Here is a 16,714-nt window from a genome sequence, read left to right on the forward strand (position 1 = left end):
GCCTCACATATCACAATGGTAGCCTGCATATCACAATGGTAGTAAATACAGCCATATCAGAGGGAGAATACTGTCTGCCTGCATATCACAATGGTAGTAAATACAGCCATATCAGAGGGAGAATAGCATATCACAAAGTACAGCCATATCAGAGGGAGAATACTGTCTGCCTACATATCACAATGGTAGTAAATACAGCCATATCAGAGGGAGAATACTGTCTGCCTGCATATCACAATGGTAGTAAATACAGCCATATCAGAGGGAGAATACTGTCTGCCTACATATCACAATGGTAGTAAATACAGCCATATCAGAGGGAGAATACTGTCTGCCTGCATATCACAATGGTAGTAAATACAGCCATATCAGAGGGAGAATACTGTCTGCCTGCATATCACAATGGTAGTAAATACAGCCATATCAGAGGGAGAGGCAGATTAATAAGCCTTTCATCTCCGTGGCCCCACATTCCTCTCAGGATCAAGAGAAAAGCTAAATTAAATAGGTCTTAAGTCGCTCCTTTTATAATATGCAAGGCCATGAGCATCATAAGACCGCTGAGCAGTTTAGCCAAGCAGGCGGTCAGACCACCAGGCAGAAAGGAAGGCTATAGGACCCCTTGATCAGAACATGCCTCTCATTCTTTCTTTCACATTGGTGCTCTTAAGTGAGTCATGCCATGAAAAATCGCACTGATGGTTAACCTGTCCAATGCTTTTAATACTGTATCACTTGAAATCAAGAGTGGAATCTGATGGAACAAAGGGCTGATCGAATTGTCAATAAAGTGGATTGTTTAGTATTTGCTAAAAAGATATAAATGTAACTATTGAAATCTGAACTAAACATTGAATGACTAATAGATTGATAGGCATCTGATGAAGCCTGTAGTTGAGGCTGTCTGTAAATGAGGACCATGTTGATTCTCGTTAATTGAATTTCCTGTATTTGGTAGGATCTCTCCAGAGGGAGTGGACATCGTCCTGGACTGTCTGTCTGGGGAGAACACTGGTAAAGGCCTCGGTCTGCTGAGGCCTCTGGGAACCTACATCCTCTACGGTTGGTGTCCTATCAGGATGCTACTCATAAATTTGCTACATTGTGCCACCAGTATCGCACATAAGACTCTTGAGATATGATGTGGTGTTAACCTGTGAATGATGAAGTATCTTGAGTGACATTTTTAATTTAGAAGATTTCAAACTTACTGACAGGTATTGTAAATAGGTTAGGCACCATTGTACTTGTGCTATACTGTACATATACACTGCCTTCAAAAAATATTCACACCCCTTGACTTATTCCATATCTGTTGTTTTACAGCCTGAATTCAAAATGGATTAAATAAATAAAAAAATCTCACTCATCTTCACACAATAACCCGCAATGACAAAGCGAAAACATGTTTTGAGAAATGTTAGCAAATTTATTCAAAACTAAATGCAGAAATATCTCATTTACTTAAGTATTCACACTCTGAGTCAATACATGTGGTTGTAGCGTTGGGCTAGTAACCGAAAGGTTGCTAGATCGAATCCCTGAGCTGACAAGGTAAAAATCTGTCGGTCTGCCCCTGAACAAGGCAGTTAACCCACAGTTCCCTAGTAGGCTGTCATTGTTATTAAGAATTTATCCTTAACTGACTTAGCTAGTTAAATTTAAAAAATGTAAAACATTTGGCAGCAATTACAACTGTGAGTCTTTCTGCAAACCTGGATTGTACAATATTTGCCCATTTATTCTTTAAAAAAATTAGTTGTTGATCATTACAAGACTTCCCATAGATTTTCAAGCAGATTTAAGTCAAAACGGTAACTTGCCACTCAGAAACATACACTGTTTTCTTGGTAAGCAACTTCAGTGTAGATTTGGCCTTGTGTGAGCGGTTTCCTTCCTCTACAAATAGGTGCCCTTCTTTGCAAGGCATTGGAAACCTCCCTGGTCTTTGTAATTGAATCTGTATTTCAAATGCACTGCTCGACTGAGGGACCTTACATATAATTGTATGTGTGGGGTACAGAGATGAGGTAGTACTTCAAAATTCATGTTAAAAACTATTAATGCACCCAGAGTCCATGCAACTACTTACACTACTTAACCAAAAGTATGTGGACACCTGCTAGTCAGACATCTCATTCCAAAATCATGAGCATTAATATGGAGTTGATTCCCCCTTTGCTGCTATAACAGCGTCCACTCTTCTGGGAAGGCTTTCCACTAGATGTTGGAACATTGCTGTGGGGACTTGCTTCCATTCAGCCAAAAGAGCATTAGTGAGGTCGGGCACGGATGTTGGGCAATTAGGCCTGGCTCGCAGTCTGTATGGACTTCGCTTTGTGCACAGGGGCATTGTCATGCTGTAATAGGAAAGGTCCTTCCCCAAACTGTTGCCACAAAGTTGGAAGCATAGAATCATCTAGAATGTATGCTGTAGCATTAAGATTTCCCTTAACTGTATCTGAGGAGCCTAGCCTGAACCATGAAAAATAGCCCCAGAGCATTATTCCTCATCCACCAAACTTTACAGTTGGGACTATGCATTCGAGCAGGTAGCATTCTCCTGGCATCCGCCAAACTCAGATTTGTCCGTCGGAAGGCAAGATGGTAAAGTGCGCTTAATCACTCCAGAGAATGCATTTCCACTGCTCCAGAGTCCAATGGCGGTGAGCTTTACACCACTGCAACCGACGCTTGACATTGCGCATGGTGATCTTAGGCTTGTGTGCGGCTGCTAGTCCATGGAAACCCATTTCATGAAGCTCCCGACGAACAGTTCTTGTGCCGACGTTGCTACCAGAGGCATTTTGGAACTCGGTAGTGAGTATTGCAACCGAGGACAGACAATTTTACGCGCTACGCACTTCAGCACTTAGCGGCCCCGTTCTGTGAGCTTGTGTGGCTTACCACTTCGCTGCTGAGCCGTTGTTCCTCCTAGACGTTTCCACTTCCAATAATAGCACTTACAGTTGACCGGGGCAGCTCTAGCAGGGCAGAAATGTGTTGTTTGTCTATGGAGATTGCATGGCTGTGTGCTCGATTTTATACACCTGTGTGGCTGAAAAAGCTGAATTCACTAATTTGAAGGGGTGTCCATATACTTTTGTAATAATAGTGTGTGTGACTTGTTAAGCACATTTTTACTCCTGAACTTGTTTAGGCTTGCCATAACAAAGGGGTTGAATACTTGTTGACTCAAGACATTTCAGCTTTTCATTAAAAAAAAATACAAAAATGGCTTTGACGTTATTGGGTACGAAAAATCGCAATTTAATCTATTTTAAATTCAGGCTAAAACACAACAAAATGTGGAAAAAGTCAACAGGTGTGAATACTTTCTGAAGGCACTGTTTCCTATGACATCGCTTAGACCACAAATATTTTTTACGTTTCTTGTAAGATCTAGGCTCAAGCTCTTTCACCTTGTCTAAGGACACTTAGAATACAGATGGTCCTATTATTTATCGGTAATATCCCTCCATCTACTCAATAGTCAATCTGGACAGTATGACAGTCGTGGAGTTGTAACACTAGTGCGGCATGAATCAATTAATGGTATGACGGTGAACAGAGTTCATTAGCTGTGCCAGATCAAAAGGAGGCAACCACTCCTCCCCCACAATAACCCCTCTTCACCTCACGGCTCTTTACGGTTCACCCATCACTTCAGCCCAACAGTTAACATCGCCACCTTGTCTCTCTCTCTAAGCTTGTGTCTTTGTTTTTGTGTTTTCAGGCTCATCAAACATGGTGACCGGGGAAACAAAGAGTTTCTTCAGCCTTGCAAAATCTGTGAGTCAGAAATGCTGAGTCTCTCACTGAGTTTACAGAATGGAACAGTCTGTTTTAATATTTATCGGGGATTCATTACTTACAATGAAACACAAATTCATTATTGGGGTAAGTGATGTGTGTGTCTCTGGTTTGACTCCCCAGTGGTGGCAGGTTGAGAAGGTGAACCCTATTAAACTCTACGAGGAGAACAAGGTCATTGCTGGATTCTCGCTGCTCAACCTCCTGTTCAAGCAGGGCAGGTGTGGGCAGGTGAAAACGGTGGTGGAGAAACTCTTCTCCCTCTACAACCAGAAGAAGATCAAACCTGTGGTTGACTCCCTGTGGGCACTGGAGGAGGTAAGTGGACAGCTGGTGGGCAGGGACATTTCCCTGAACACATCTGGCATGATGTCTTTGACTGGCAGGTCTACTATACAGCCAATCTGGGAATGATCCACACGGTCACTAAGGAAACACAGATGGGTAGTAGGAAAGTTTTAGAGAAGGTGGTATGGAAACATCTTGGATGGAGTGTCATCTGTTGTTTGTCATTGTTCCGCTGTTAGTGGACATTGGTTCGGCCCGCAGATGGCAGGTGGGCCGTTGAGACCGGTTGCTTGTTTTGATGGCTGCAGTTATGTGACGTTCACATTCACGCCCACATGAATTCCATACATCAATCTCTCCATCTCTGCCAGTGCATCTCTCTGGGTGTCTGTTTTCCTCTTTCTGTTTCTACACCGTCACCAACTATGTTTGTAAAGAACCACAAATGTGACATTTGGGTGTTTCACACATTCTGCTATTTCTGTGGACTTGATAGTGGAGCTGCTAGTGGTTAGCAGGCTGCTCAGCACAGAGGGTCACTCCTGCTGCTATGAGGTAGATGATTGGTGATTTAATTATTCACAAGATCCCCTGCTGATAGAACAGTGAAAGGGTTTTCCTCTCCATTCATATTACTGGTGTTTACACTGTTATATTTCTTTATACACATATACAGTGTATATATATATACAGATATTGACCAAAATCTGTTTCAAGTGAAAAAATGTATAGACAAATTGAATCATTTCTGTCCTTCCTATCGAATGTCTGAAACACTACTGTACATTTCATTTATCCATTCCAGGAAATGTGAATAGTTTCTCTGGTAAGGCTGACATGTTGTTATTTGAGTAGAAACAGTCAAGGAGATAGAGTGTGTCGTGTAATTGAATTGAATGACATTGTGTTGGTCAGGTGGCCAGTTCAAGTCACAGAGCTGACCTCTCTGATTCAGAGGGGTTGGGTTAAAAGCGGAAGTAAAGTTTTGGTTGTGTGCACTAGACCAGTGGTTCCCAAACTTTTTATAGTCCTATACCCCTTCAAACATTCAACCTCCAGCTGTGTACGCCCTCTAGCACCAGGGTCAGCGCACTCTCAAATGTTGTTTTTTGTCATCATTGTAAGCCTGCCACACACAGACTATATGGTAGAGTTTTTTGTCACAACCCGGCTCGTGGGAAGTGACAAAGAGCTCTTATAGGACCAGGGCACAAATAATAATAATAAATATTTTTGCTCTTTATCTCACCATCTTATATATAAAACCTTATTTGTTCATTGAAAATTGTGAATAACTCACCACAGGTTAATGAGAAGGGTGTGCTTGCAAGGATGCACATAACTCTGCAATGTTGGGTTGTATTGTATTGGAGAGAGTCTGTCTTAATTCATTTTCTACACACAGTCTGTGCCTTTATTTAGTTTTCATGCCAGGGAGGGCTGAGAATCCACTCTCACGTAGGTACTTCGTTGCAAAGGGCATCAGTGTCTTAACAGCGCGATTTGTCAAGGTTAGGATACTCTGAGCGCAGCCCAATCCAGAAATCTGGCAGTGACTTCTGACTAAATTCAATTTTCACAGTTTTCGATGAGGCTCTCTTGTTCAGATATCAGTAAGTAGACTGGAGGCATGTTGAAGGAATTCTAAATTCCTCTGTATTGTTTCCCAATCAGAATTAAATACTCTGTCAATGCATTCGAAGGGTTTGTAAGACCCAATATTTTTCTAAGAATGGACAGGGCCCCGGTCTTAAAAGTCAGGTAACAGCGTTTAATTCAAGAGAGTACTGGTATATACACATTTTCCTACAGGTTATAAACTGAAAATGACGTCAGCGTTTTCTAAATGTTCTATCTCTTCATGACACCGGTAGAGAAGCCCTATAGTTCTCAAGCCTTCCCTCCACACCTGTAGCCAAGGTCAGTCCGTGTAGATAGCATTCTAGACAGTCTAGAGATAGTCCGTCCCTGCCATCTGGAGATAGTTCATCCATTTGTACCAAGGCACTGTTCTAAACTCCTGACTATATTATATACAATTGGGAATGGGAGCAAGAGAGAAAATTCATATATGTACAGTACATAATAGCATTTGGACTAGTCAGTCCTGATTGAAATGTATACATAATTAGTCATCATTGATAAAAATTCCCTTAATTAACATATCCACCCTTTGATTAAATATTATACATTCAAACACACATTGTAGTTCTATTGTAATATTGAAAAGCCCATTTCTATTTTTATTAGAGATATTTCTTGTCATCAAAACATCACCTAAACATAACCCAACACTTGCATTCGCCATAACTGTTTCTCAGTCCTACATCAGAATCATAACTCTTCTTATCAGGATTTTCTTACAATCTTTATTAAAAAACAGTCTAATATTGAGATGGGATACAACCTAACCTCCCGAAACATCAAAAATGGTCTTATCAAATATAAATTCCCCACAAATAAAAGATCCAGAGTCGTCCACTTGTTCTGTAGACATGCATTCAGTCCTCCACGGGTCAGAACCTGGAATCGGCCCATACTGCACCATCTATTGTCATAGATTTCTCCAGAGTCCTGGAAATAAGGCCTCATACACAGGGAATTAGACAACAGCCCCCTAAAACTAAACAGTCACACAGGTGAATGTAGCCCATAACACAGTGATCATAACATTTTTCCATTTTCCAAACGTACTATCACACCCAATTAGTCAGAGAAGTATCCACCCCAGAGTTTTCTGCCAACCCGTGAGCCAGGGTGGTCAAACCAGCTGAGGCTTCGGGCACTGATTCGTCTGGAGCTGTGTTATTTGGGATGTAAAGCACAAACATGGTCCTGATAATCACGCATACTTCTCCCTTTTTAGCCATTAACATATCTAATGCAATTCTATTCTGCCAAGCCATCCAGCTGGTTGCTTCAGTCTGTTCTGCAAAACCTTTAATAGCATGTCTGGTATACTTGTTAATAAATCGCTGTTGATTATCATAAATACAATTAATCCAGGCCACGTTCTTATTGAGAGTAGAGCCCCGGAAATGCTTAACTCTAATCCTGCTAGGATCTGATTTCTTGCTTTGACTCATCTGGCACCCCCCTTGGAACCCCAATGTTATCAATGTATACTTAGTCAATAAGAGACCCGGATGGAATAGCTCTTTTCTCCCATTTGGCTATACTTCATGTCTTGGTGTTGAATGAGTGTGAAAGGCATTACAATGGAGCATAATCCTGTCCAATCTGTCGGTAAAACCTTGCCCTGACATCATTTCCCAAGAGTACTGTACCGGGCCAAACGGTAATAATCTCCTCCGGTCACTGTGTGAGTGGACCATTTCAGTTTGTCTGTGATGTGTACGCCGAGGAACTTAAAACTTTCCACCTTCTCCACTGCTGTCCCTTCGATGTGGATAGGAGGGTGCTCCCTTTGCTGCTTCCTGAAGTCCAAGATCATCTCCTTTGTTTTGTTGACATTGAGTGAGAGGTTGTTTTCTTGACACCACACTCCGAGTGCCCTCACCTCCCTGGAGGCTGTCTCGTCGTTGTTGGTAATCAAGCCCACTACTGTTGAGTCATCTGCAAACTTGATGATTGAGTTGGAGGCGTGCATGGCTACGCAGTCATGGGTGAACAGGGAGTACAGGAGGGGGCTGAGTACGCACCCTTGAAGGTCCTGGGTTGGCGTGGTTACACGTGACCTGCAGTTGTGAGGCCAGTTGGACGTACTGCCAAATACTCTAAAATGACATTGTGGCTTATGGTAGGGCAACATTAAATTCTCTGGCAACTGCTCTGGTGGACATTCCTGCAGTCAGCATGCCAATTGTAAACTCCCTCAAAGCTTGAGACATCTGTGGCATTGTGTTGTGACAAAACTGCACATTTTAGTGTGGTCTTTTCTTGTGCCCAGCACAAGGTGTACCTCTGTAATGATCATGCTGTTTAATCAGCTTCTTTATATGCCACACCTGTCAGGTGGATGGATTATCTTGGCAAGGGGAAAATGCTCAATAACAGGAATGTAAACAAATTTGTCCACAACATTTCAGAGAAATAAGCTTTTTGTGCATATGGAACATTTCTGGGATCTTTATTTTCAGCTCATGAAACTTTGGACCAATACTTTTGTTCAGTAAAGATCCTGGTTTGCTTGATTTCTTGTTTTTCCTGTTGATCTTATCAGGTGTTGTGGTGGGAAAGTGACAGACTGACTCCCCACTATTCTGCATGGTTGTCATGGTTTCAGAAGTTGATCCATCCACAGCATTCTGCAAAGTCATGCCAGGGTGGTTGGCACCTTTAAATGCTCATACCAGAATAAGAAAGAAAGTGATTGAGGAATTTAAATCCCTAATTACAGATGTATCACACTTATATGACATACTGTATTAAGTTATCATTTTTTTCCAATCAAGATTTTTTATTTGGAAATAATTATCAAAATATTTGCCGTGAGGTCACTGTCTTCGAAATCAGTCATCCGAATAATCTTGAAATAAACAAATAATGACAGTCAGTGGAATAAATGCTATCCTAGCATGTCAGCTACTTTGAGTTGATAAATTGACTTTTCTAAAAGGCTTTCCTATCTTAGTTCTGTCCATTAGAAACATTATTGACTTACGGGCTTTCAGAGTGTTGACTAAACCTACAATCATTTTGCTCTGGGGACTGCATGTACTTGTAATACTATTGACAATGATATTACTCCTCGTGTGCAACAATAGTGCAGGCCTGAGTTGGTTAGAGAGACATGACTGACCTTCTGTATCCATATGGTCCCTTTCCATCAGGAGACATAATGTGATGTGTGATGAATTGAGCTCTGTCACCTGAATGCAGAACCACCTTTCCCCAGACATGGTTCTTATTAATCTCTGCTGTTCACTTCTCCCCCAAGAGGGCTCTTCAGAACACATGTTCTCTATCTGGAAGCCTCCACCACACAGAGAGTCATGTTTTGGATGTGAAGGTGTGTTCTGCCTTATGCTGTCACAGCATGGAAAAGTGTAATTTAGAAAGTCAGGGAGATTAGTACCTGCTGCTCCATACTCATCATAAGATGTAATAACATACTAGCTACGTGGTCTGTATCACCTGACTGATACGTCTGCAGACTCCTCACTGTCTGGAGCAAAACTACTCTGCTAATCTTGAGGAGACTGCAGCTGGTACCGCAGAAGAGGGCGAGAGAGTGTAAGGGCTGAGAGAGAGAGAGATAAATTAGTGAAGGTTAATGAGAAAGCAAGGGATAGTGGAGGATAGTGTTGTGAGAGGGAGAGGTTTGAAGGAGGCTTCAGTGTTGTAACATTTCACAGCATCGCTCACACTAAAGCTCAGCCCTAATAGTCATTCTTGTTTATGATCCTACTGTTCTGCTTGGAAACAATACCAGACCCAGAGGGGGAAATAGATGAGTTGGCCATGTCTTCTCCAAGCAATGTGAATCTTATTACCTGTGTTGTGGCCATGCTTTCTGTATGCCATTTAACCCCCTGAACTGAAGATGATTATCTGGATACTTTCTATGACAGCAACAGTCATCATTCAACACCAGTGTGGCCAGGGGCCTCGCTGTGATTTTTGGTATGGTCCTCGACTACTGTGGAACAGAAGGTAATGAGGGAACTCATGCACCATCTCCCCGTGACGTCCTGACCAGGGGATATCATTTTGTTCTCCACAGCCTCTTAATGTCTCTAGACGCGGATTTGTTTTGCAAAGCAATATATCAAACGGGTTTGCACAATGAAAATCAAGTTTACCTATAAGGCTTTTGTCTTGGAGAAAGGCAATGATGTGTTTCTGTCTTTTTTTCTTCCTCTGCTTTGAAGAGTGGCTTTGAAGCCACAGATTTCAATTACTACAAACTATTTCTGAACGCCCTGAGCATCACAGAGGCAATTCTCTCCTGTGCCCGTGAGTCAAGTGATGTCCTGGAGAGGTCCATAATAAAGTTGAGGGGGCTATTAGAGGAATGCAGCCGGAGAATGCACAAAGCTCCCCCCTAGAGATGCACATCAACCAGCTGTATCCTGCTCCTCCAAACCAGTCAGTCTTTCACAGCACTCCAGGAAATGAACACCCCTCCAGAAACACAACTCTAGTATGCTTTATGCTGTGCTGCTCACTCAGGGAAGAACCCATTTTTACCTTGGGCCACATCCATTTGTCTGTTGCCTAGGAATTGTCAGTGACCTGACACCTGAATGCATATCGGTTGTTTTCGGACAGTTGTTTACTGTTGTTGCAGAGCTCTCCCTCCCAACCAGCCTGGCTGTTCCACTCTGCTCCCTGACGCCTCAGACCTGGCATTGGCAGGAGGCAGCCAGGCAGCTCTGGACAATCTGATTTATGGTCCTCTCAGACAGCACTTGTTAAAACTCAGCACCAGCAGTGTTTTCCCCTCACCAGCCTATCAGGCAGAAGGCCATTACTGACACTGGCATTACTCAGGATGTACTACCACCGTAGCCAGGCTACAGATAACCCAAGCCTCAGTAGATTCACTAGTCCACCTTGTCCTGGAAATATGTTTAATGAGACGGTCATGGTTAAAGTCTGCTGAGTTGGCACCTACATCTTGTGTAACACAAGCTTGAACCACACTTTCACTGCTTTAATGCTGTCATCTGTATCCTATCTGTATCCTATCCTACAGCCGAGAAGTATTCTCAACACAGCACCTTTTCTGTCGCTACTTGTTGCCCAGTGGACTCCTGCTCAGCTGTCTCGTGTCACTAACTGAGCTACAGCATTAGTATTACGTGGTTGTATATCACGGCACAGCTCTCGGTTTGGCTACAACAGATCTGGCGTTACCTCCCCGGCTGAGCCAAGCTTGGCACTGTTGCCATAGGAACCAAGGCCCTGCATTGATAAACAGGCCGGAGTGTAGCCAGGGATCTCTCCGAATGTGGGGGTGGGAAGAAAGTGACCAGGCTGCCACAACCTGTTATGACACCCTAGAGACATTTTCACTGACCAGTGACCTGTAGGACTGTGAAATCTATCAGCAGCATGTGGGCTCTCTGACACACTAAATGAGCCGTGCTAAGACAGGCATGTATTATGGGTTGTTATCATTGTTAGCTACTGATTCCACCACATGGTCTGATCATTCCTGTTTATTCCAGTGATTCAAATGGCTGTTGTCATTCACCCCATGTTTGCTCTGGCTCCTGCACCTTTCTATTACCACTATGATGTAAATGAAGGCTCTTAAATCTTGGCCTTAGCTACGCTTGTTGATTTAATGACCTCACACCTGGCAAACCTGGCCTGTGTAAGACAGCATGATGAACACAGTCCTCTCCTCTCGTAGTAGGCAGTAAGCTGAATGTGCCCAAATGGCAAAGGAACTGAAGCCCCCAGAAAAGGTTGTTTACTGTTATCTGTTCATCTGTAATACATGGAGGAAAATGGATGGCTGACTCGTATTGGTGAATTGTTCATAAACATGTGAAATGATAGACATTAATGTTATTCAGCCGTGTGCAGTCCAACTGATTTGCAGAGATGAATTGAACAACATGTAAACGGCTGTAAATAACTAGATAATAACACTGTGATTCCTAAACACTATTCACTTTGATTAAATCTATTTTTAATAATGTAACTTTTTTCTTTATGTGCACAGCATTGGAAATATGAATTTCTGTATCACTTGACTGAGTGGACTATTTTCCTCTGCATTGTTAAATTGGTCAAGTCAAGATATCTCAACATGTGTCAATCACAGCACAGCGTGTTTCCTTCAGGTGATCGACGGGAGCTTGTGAATTTTCTAACTATAATAATAGCACATCGGAATTTCCAGGATAATGACAGTTTCTCTTTTGCTCCATTAAGAAGTCTGAAATGTCACTTGTGATAATGCACTTGTATTTTGTTGTGGCTATTAGCAGTCCTTTGGGTATTTCCAATCCACAGATGTGGTAGACATTTTTAGATGGGATCTCTTTATTTCTGCTGATCCCAATTTGAAGACTATTAGTACATTTTCAAAAAGACAAGCTTAGCTTTCTCACTCAGTACTGTACTATCTTTTTCATATGCACTCACAGGAAGTATTTACACCCCTTGACTTAAAAAAAAAATGTTACATCCTGAGTTTAAAATTGATTAAGTTGAGAATTTGTGTCACTGATCTACACACAATACCTAATAATATCAAATCGGAATCATGTTTTTCTAAATGTTTAGTAGTGGTGGCTGCATCATGTTATGGGTATGCTTGTAATCATTAAGGATTGGGGAGTTTTTCAGGATACAAAATACACTCAATGGAGCTAAGCACAGGCACAATCCTAGAGGAAAACCTGCTTCAGTCTGCTTTCCACCAGACACTGGGAGATTAATTCACCTTCCAGCAGGACAATAACCTAAAACACAAGGCCAAATATACACTGGAGTTGCTTACCAAGAAGACAGTGAATGTTCCTGAGTGGCTGAGTTACTTGTCTAGAAATGATTAACAACCAATTTGACAGAGCTTGAAGATTTCGAAAAAAAAGAATAGTCGTCAAAAATTGTACAATCCAGTTGTGCAAAGTTCTTAGAGATTTACCCAGAAAGACTCACAGCTGTAAACGCTGCCAAAGGTGATTCTAACATGTATTGACTCAGTGGTGTGAATACTTATGTAAATTAGATATTTAAAAAAATATATACACAAAAGTTTGGGGTCACTTAGAAATGTCCTTGTTTTTGAAAGAAAAGCTTTTTTTGTCTATTGAAATAACATCAAATTGATCAGAAATACAGTGCAGACATTGTTAATGTTGTAAATTACTTTTGTTGCTGGAAATGGTAGACTTTATGGAATATCTACATAGGCGTACAGAGGCCCATTATCAGCAACCATCACTCCTGTGCTCCAATGGCACGTTGTGTTAGCTAATCCAAGTTTATCATTTTAAAAGGCTAATTGATCATTAGAAAACCCTTTTGCAATTATGTTAGCACAGCTGAAAACTGTTGTTCAGATGAAAATCAAGGACGTTTCTAAGTGACCTCAAACTTTTGAACGGTAGTGTATATTTCTAAAACCATGTTTTCACTTTGTCATTATGGGGTATTGTGTGTAGATGGGTGTGAAAAAATGCTATTTAATCCTTTTTGAATTCAGGCTATAACAAGACCATGTGGAGTAAGTCAAGGGGTATGATTACTTTCTGAAGGCACTGTATTTTAAAAGTAACATATGCTTTGTCCTCTTACTAGCACACCATAGAACAGCAGTCTTGCCAAATTCAATGAAAACCTACTTTTGTTGTTGTGGGACAATGATCTGAATAGAACTTGGCCACACTGGCCACCATAAACACATTGAAGGTCTTGGGAACCCACATCCAGTTTAATCTTCTCCATGTCAGCATTTTCCTTTTCAGATTTTAGAGTCACTCTAGCTCACATGGTGACAAGATTCTGTTATTTGCTGGCACAAAGGGAGGTCTTTTTTGCGCGGTGAAAAAATATTTTCCGTTTTAAAGCTTTTGTAACACGGGTCTATTGATGCTATGGCTTTGGTTGCCTCTCTTGCTCTCAAGCAATTTCCTATGTTACAAACATCTGTCGTGGAAAAATTCTTACACAGGGACACTCAAAGTCAATCTTAAATGAATCATTGTTTATTGTCAGCGCGCTGGAGAGGTTCCAGCCAACTCAATGCACCATTAAACACATGTCTGTCAGAAGCTCTTCCTGGGCAGTCCCAGCAGTTGTCTTATATACAGCTATACACAGACAAGTTATATTTGCATGATTTAGCATAATTAATTAATCATTATCGTTTTATTTCATTCATGGGACCGACCAATACTGTTTCATAACATGTGACAGACCAACACCTCATGAGGCTTCTCCTCTCTAAGCTGAGACCTTAACTGAGATATCGTTTGTTCGTTCTCAAAACAACATCTGGGCGTACTGCCAAATTGCAGTTACTGATAAGAGGAGGATTTGTTCAGTCAACCACTTGCATGAACACAGACATTGGTTTATATAACAGCACATGAATAGAACACAGGAATTAGTTATAAGCACAAACATTCAAATTCCCATTACACACCTCCGCCTGAACCAGCTATAATATGACTGACAATGTAATCGTCTTCTTCAGAATTTCTGCCTTTCCTGTCATTTGGGGTCTTGTTAATGTTGGAATCTATTAGAAGTTGTGACAGTAGCTGTGTGCCTAGAGATCAATCTCCTGTGTGAGGCTGGTGTGGGATGCCGTGGCCTTTTCCTGCTGTGGGAGGAGGATCTGTTCATTAACCAGCTGCCCACATTCATCTGGGAGGACCGCTCTCTGCTAACATTCAGATTACAGCTGCCTGATAACGAATGTTAAGTAATTTATCAAGGCTGACAATGCTTTTTCGGAATGGGCCTTCTGATCCTCATAGGCTTGGCACTCACCGGTACGACACATCACAATGCTACTTCTGGCATGGTCTCAGAAAGGAATTCCAAGATATGACTGTTTAACATCGCAGGGATACCACCGGGATGCAGCCATACATACCTGGTTGTGTAAGGAGAAGCTTTTCCGTACATTTTCCAAGTGAGTTCTTTGAAGTCCATTCGGAAGTTATTTTTGTGGTTTGTTGGTGAAATGAGTTGTGCAATTGTCAGCAGTTGTGGGAGGACAGATACTGTAGCTGTCAATGGAGCTCTCCGTGATGTTGTCTTGGGAGGATATCGTGCAGCATGTGAGTTTCAGCTTTGTATGAGCGAGAGAGAGAGAGAGAGAGAGAGAAAGGGAAAGGTGTGTTTATGAGATGTTTTGTATTTTTCCTGGGAACCCTGTGCTCTGCTGTCAGTGAGGTTTGGCGTGAAATGCAGGGTATTCTCTGGATCCACAGCCCATGAAGAGCCTCATTAAAGGGAAGTGGGGTGGCGAGCCAGGGGAAAAGACTCCCATTGCTTGTGTGCGTGGGATGAGAATTCAGGGGGCGTTGGTTAGTGTAAATGCTGAGCCTGGAAAACGGTTCTCGCCTGGGTGGAGGGTGTGTCTTCAGAATGGAATGAAGGAAAGGTTGCCTGGATACCCATGTAGCATTGCCTGTCTAACTTGGAGTGTCTTGGCCAATTAGGGTGTAATCGGGATCTAGATAGGGAGTACAGTAGGGGTTCACCATGGATAAAGCATGGCAGAGCCTCCTTGCTGGTTCTCAGATATGTGCCTGCTTCACAATTTACCCCCTACCGACTCTCCAACCAGCCACAATTCTCCATCATTGTTAATTAACATCACATTAACAGTCCCTGACCTGCTTCTGCTTTAGGCTATGTCATTTATTTTAACTAAATAATGTTTTGGAAACAATGGGATCCAGACAAAGAGGTACATTGTCTGTGTGTACCATGGTAATGAGAACAGTGATATAGGCCATCCACGGTCAACATCTCTGAGGGGTTGAACTATTCCCATGTAGTGATTATATTTGATCCCCATGAGTTTTAATGAACGAGATCAGAGAGTAATCACATTACCCTTTTCCATGAAACCCCTCTACCTTCCAGCACAGTTATTGAATGACTTTATAGTATACATAATTTCCAATGCAGTAACTCTGATAATGGCTTTGATCACAGGAACAAACACTGGCACAGACTGCTGGTTCACAGTCTGGATTATGTTGTTCTGGTTTCATGCTTGAGTTCCTTCCACCCTCCTCAGCCCATGAAAATAGTCAATGCCCTTAAGCCTTCCGCATGCGAAATGAATGAGTGTGCTTGCATACTCCATTAAAAGACCTTTGCTTGAAAAATTAGAAAAAAGTGTCAATACTACTGTTTGTCCATCTTGAGACGCCGTAGCCACTTCCTCAAGATAGACAGAATAATTTTTTATGTTTTTGCCAAATTGCGCAATTTTACATTTAACTAAGATGTTATGTTCAGTATATCTCAAGTGAATAAATTTGCATGAAAACGATTTGTCTCTCATCAATTAACTGTTTGTTGTCATTCAAGAATCCCTAAGGTTGACCAATCATCGACAAAGGGGCGTAGACTTCGGCTACCGACTTCGGCTTGCCACACAAACATGCAAAAAAAACCTTGCCGAACAAAAACGTCACAAAATGTTGTCATAATATATGGACAAACTGTTCCAGACTGTTTCGGATGGGAAGCATGCAGACGCCTTAAATCTAGATCTTCTTTAACAAAGGAACCTAAAAGATTAAGAGATGGGGGGTGGAGATGAGGTGGGGGATGGATTAACCATGTAAGGTGTCACAGCCGTCCAAACCAACACAACTGTCTCACATTGAAAGTACTCTGTTTGCAGTGGCCTGTAGGAAAATACTGAGGCAATATTTGTCAGAAATGGAGGGATCCACTGAATCACAGTAACTGTATGACCTCACAAGGCTGTATTTATGATCCCACTTTTTCCCCAAAACATAATTTATTTACTAACATCATAATTTATGTATGGACAGGGATTGGTGCACCTACCTGGTAGAAATGGTTTTCTCATGGTGTACCTACTGAGTACTGTCTGGATAGCACACCACTTGGATATACCAAGGCAAAAAATATTTGCCATTCAAACTGGATAAAATGGTCTCATTCAAATACATTTTAGATTATATCAGTT

General features: G+C 41.8%; 1 protein-coding gene across 1 annotated transcript in view; it reads left to right on the forward strand.

Annotated features, from left to right (window-relative positions):
* The window catches only part of LOC135503662 (synaptic vesicle membrane protein VAT-1 homolog-like), a 30,012-nt gene that overhangs the window by 5,161 nt on the left and 8,137 nt on the right, over positions 1–16,714 (forward strand). Inside the window, exons 5-7 of the mRNA XM_064921815.1 lie at positions 959–1,062; positions 3,737–3,792; positions 3,937–4,131. Of these exons, the coding sequence (XP_064777887.1) occupies positions 959–1,062; positions 3,737–3,792; positions 3,937–4,131 (355 nt within the window). The remainder of the gene's footprint in view (positions 1–958; positions 1,063–3,736; positions 3,793–3,936; positions 4,132–16,714) is intronic.

Source organism: Oncorhynchus masou, chromosome 2 (assembly GCF_036934945.1).
Source record: "Oncorhynchus masou masou isolate Uvic2021 chromosome 2, UVic_Omas_1.1, whole genome shotgun sequence".
NCBI lineage: Eukaryota > Metazoa > Chordata > Actinopteri > Salmoniformes > Salmonidae > Oncorhynchus > Oncorhynchus masou.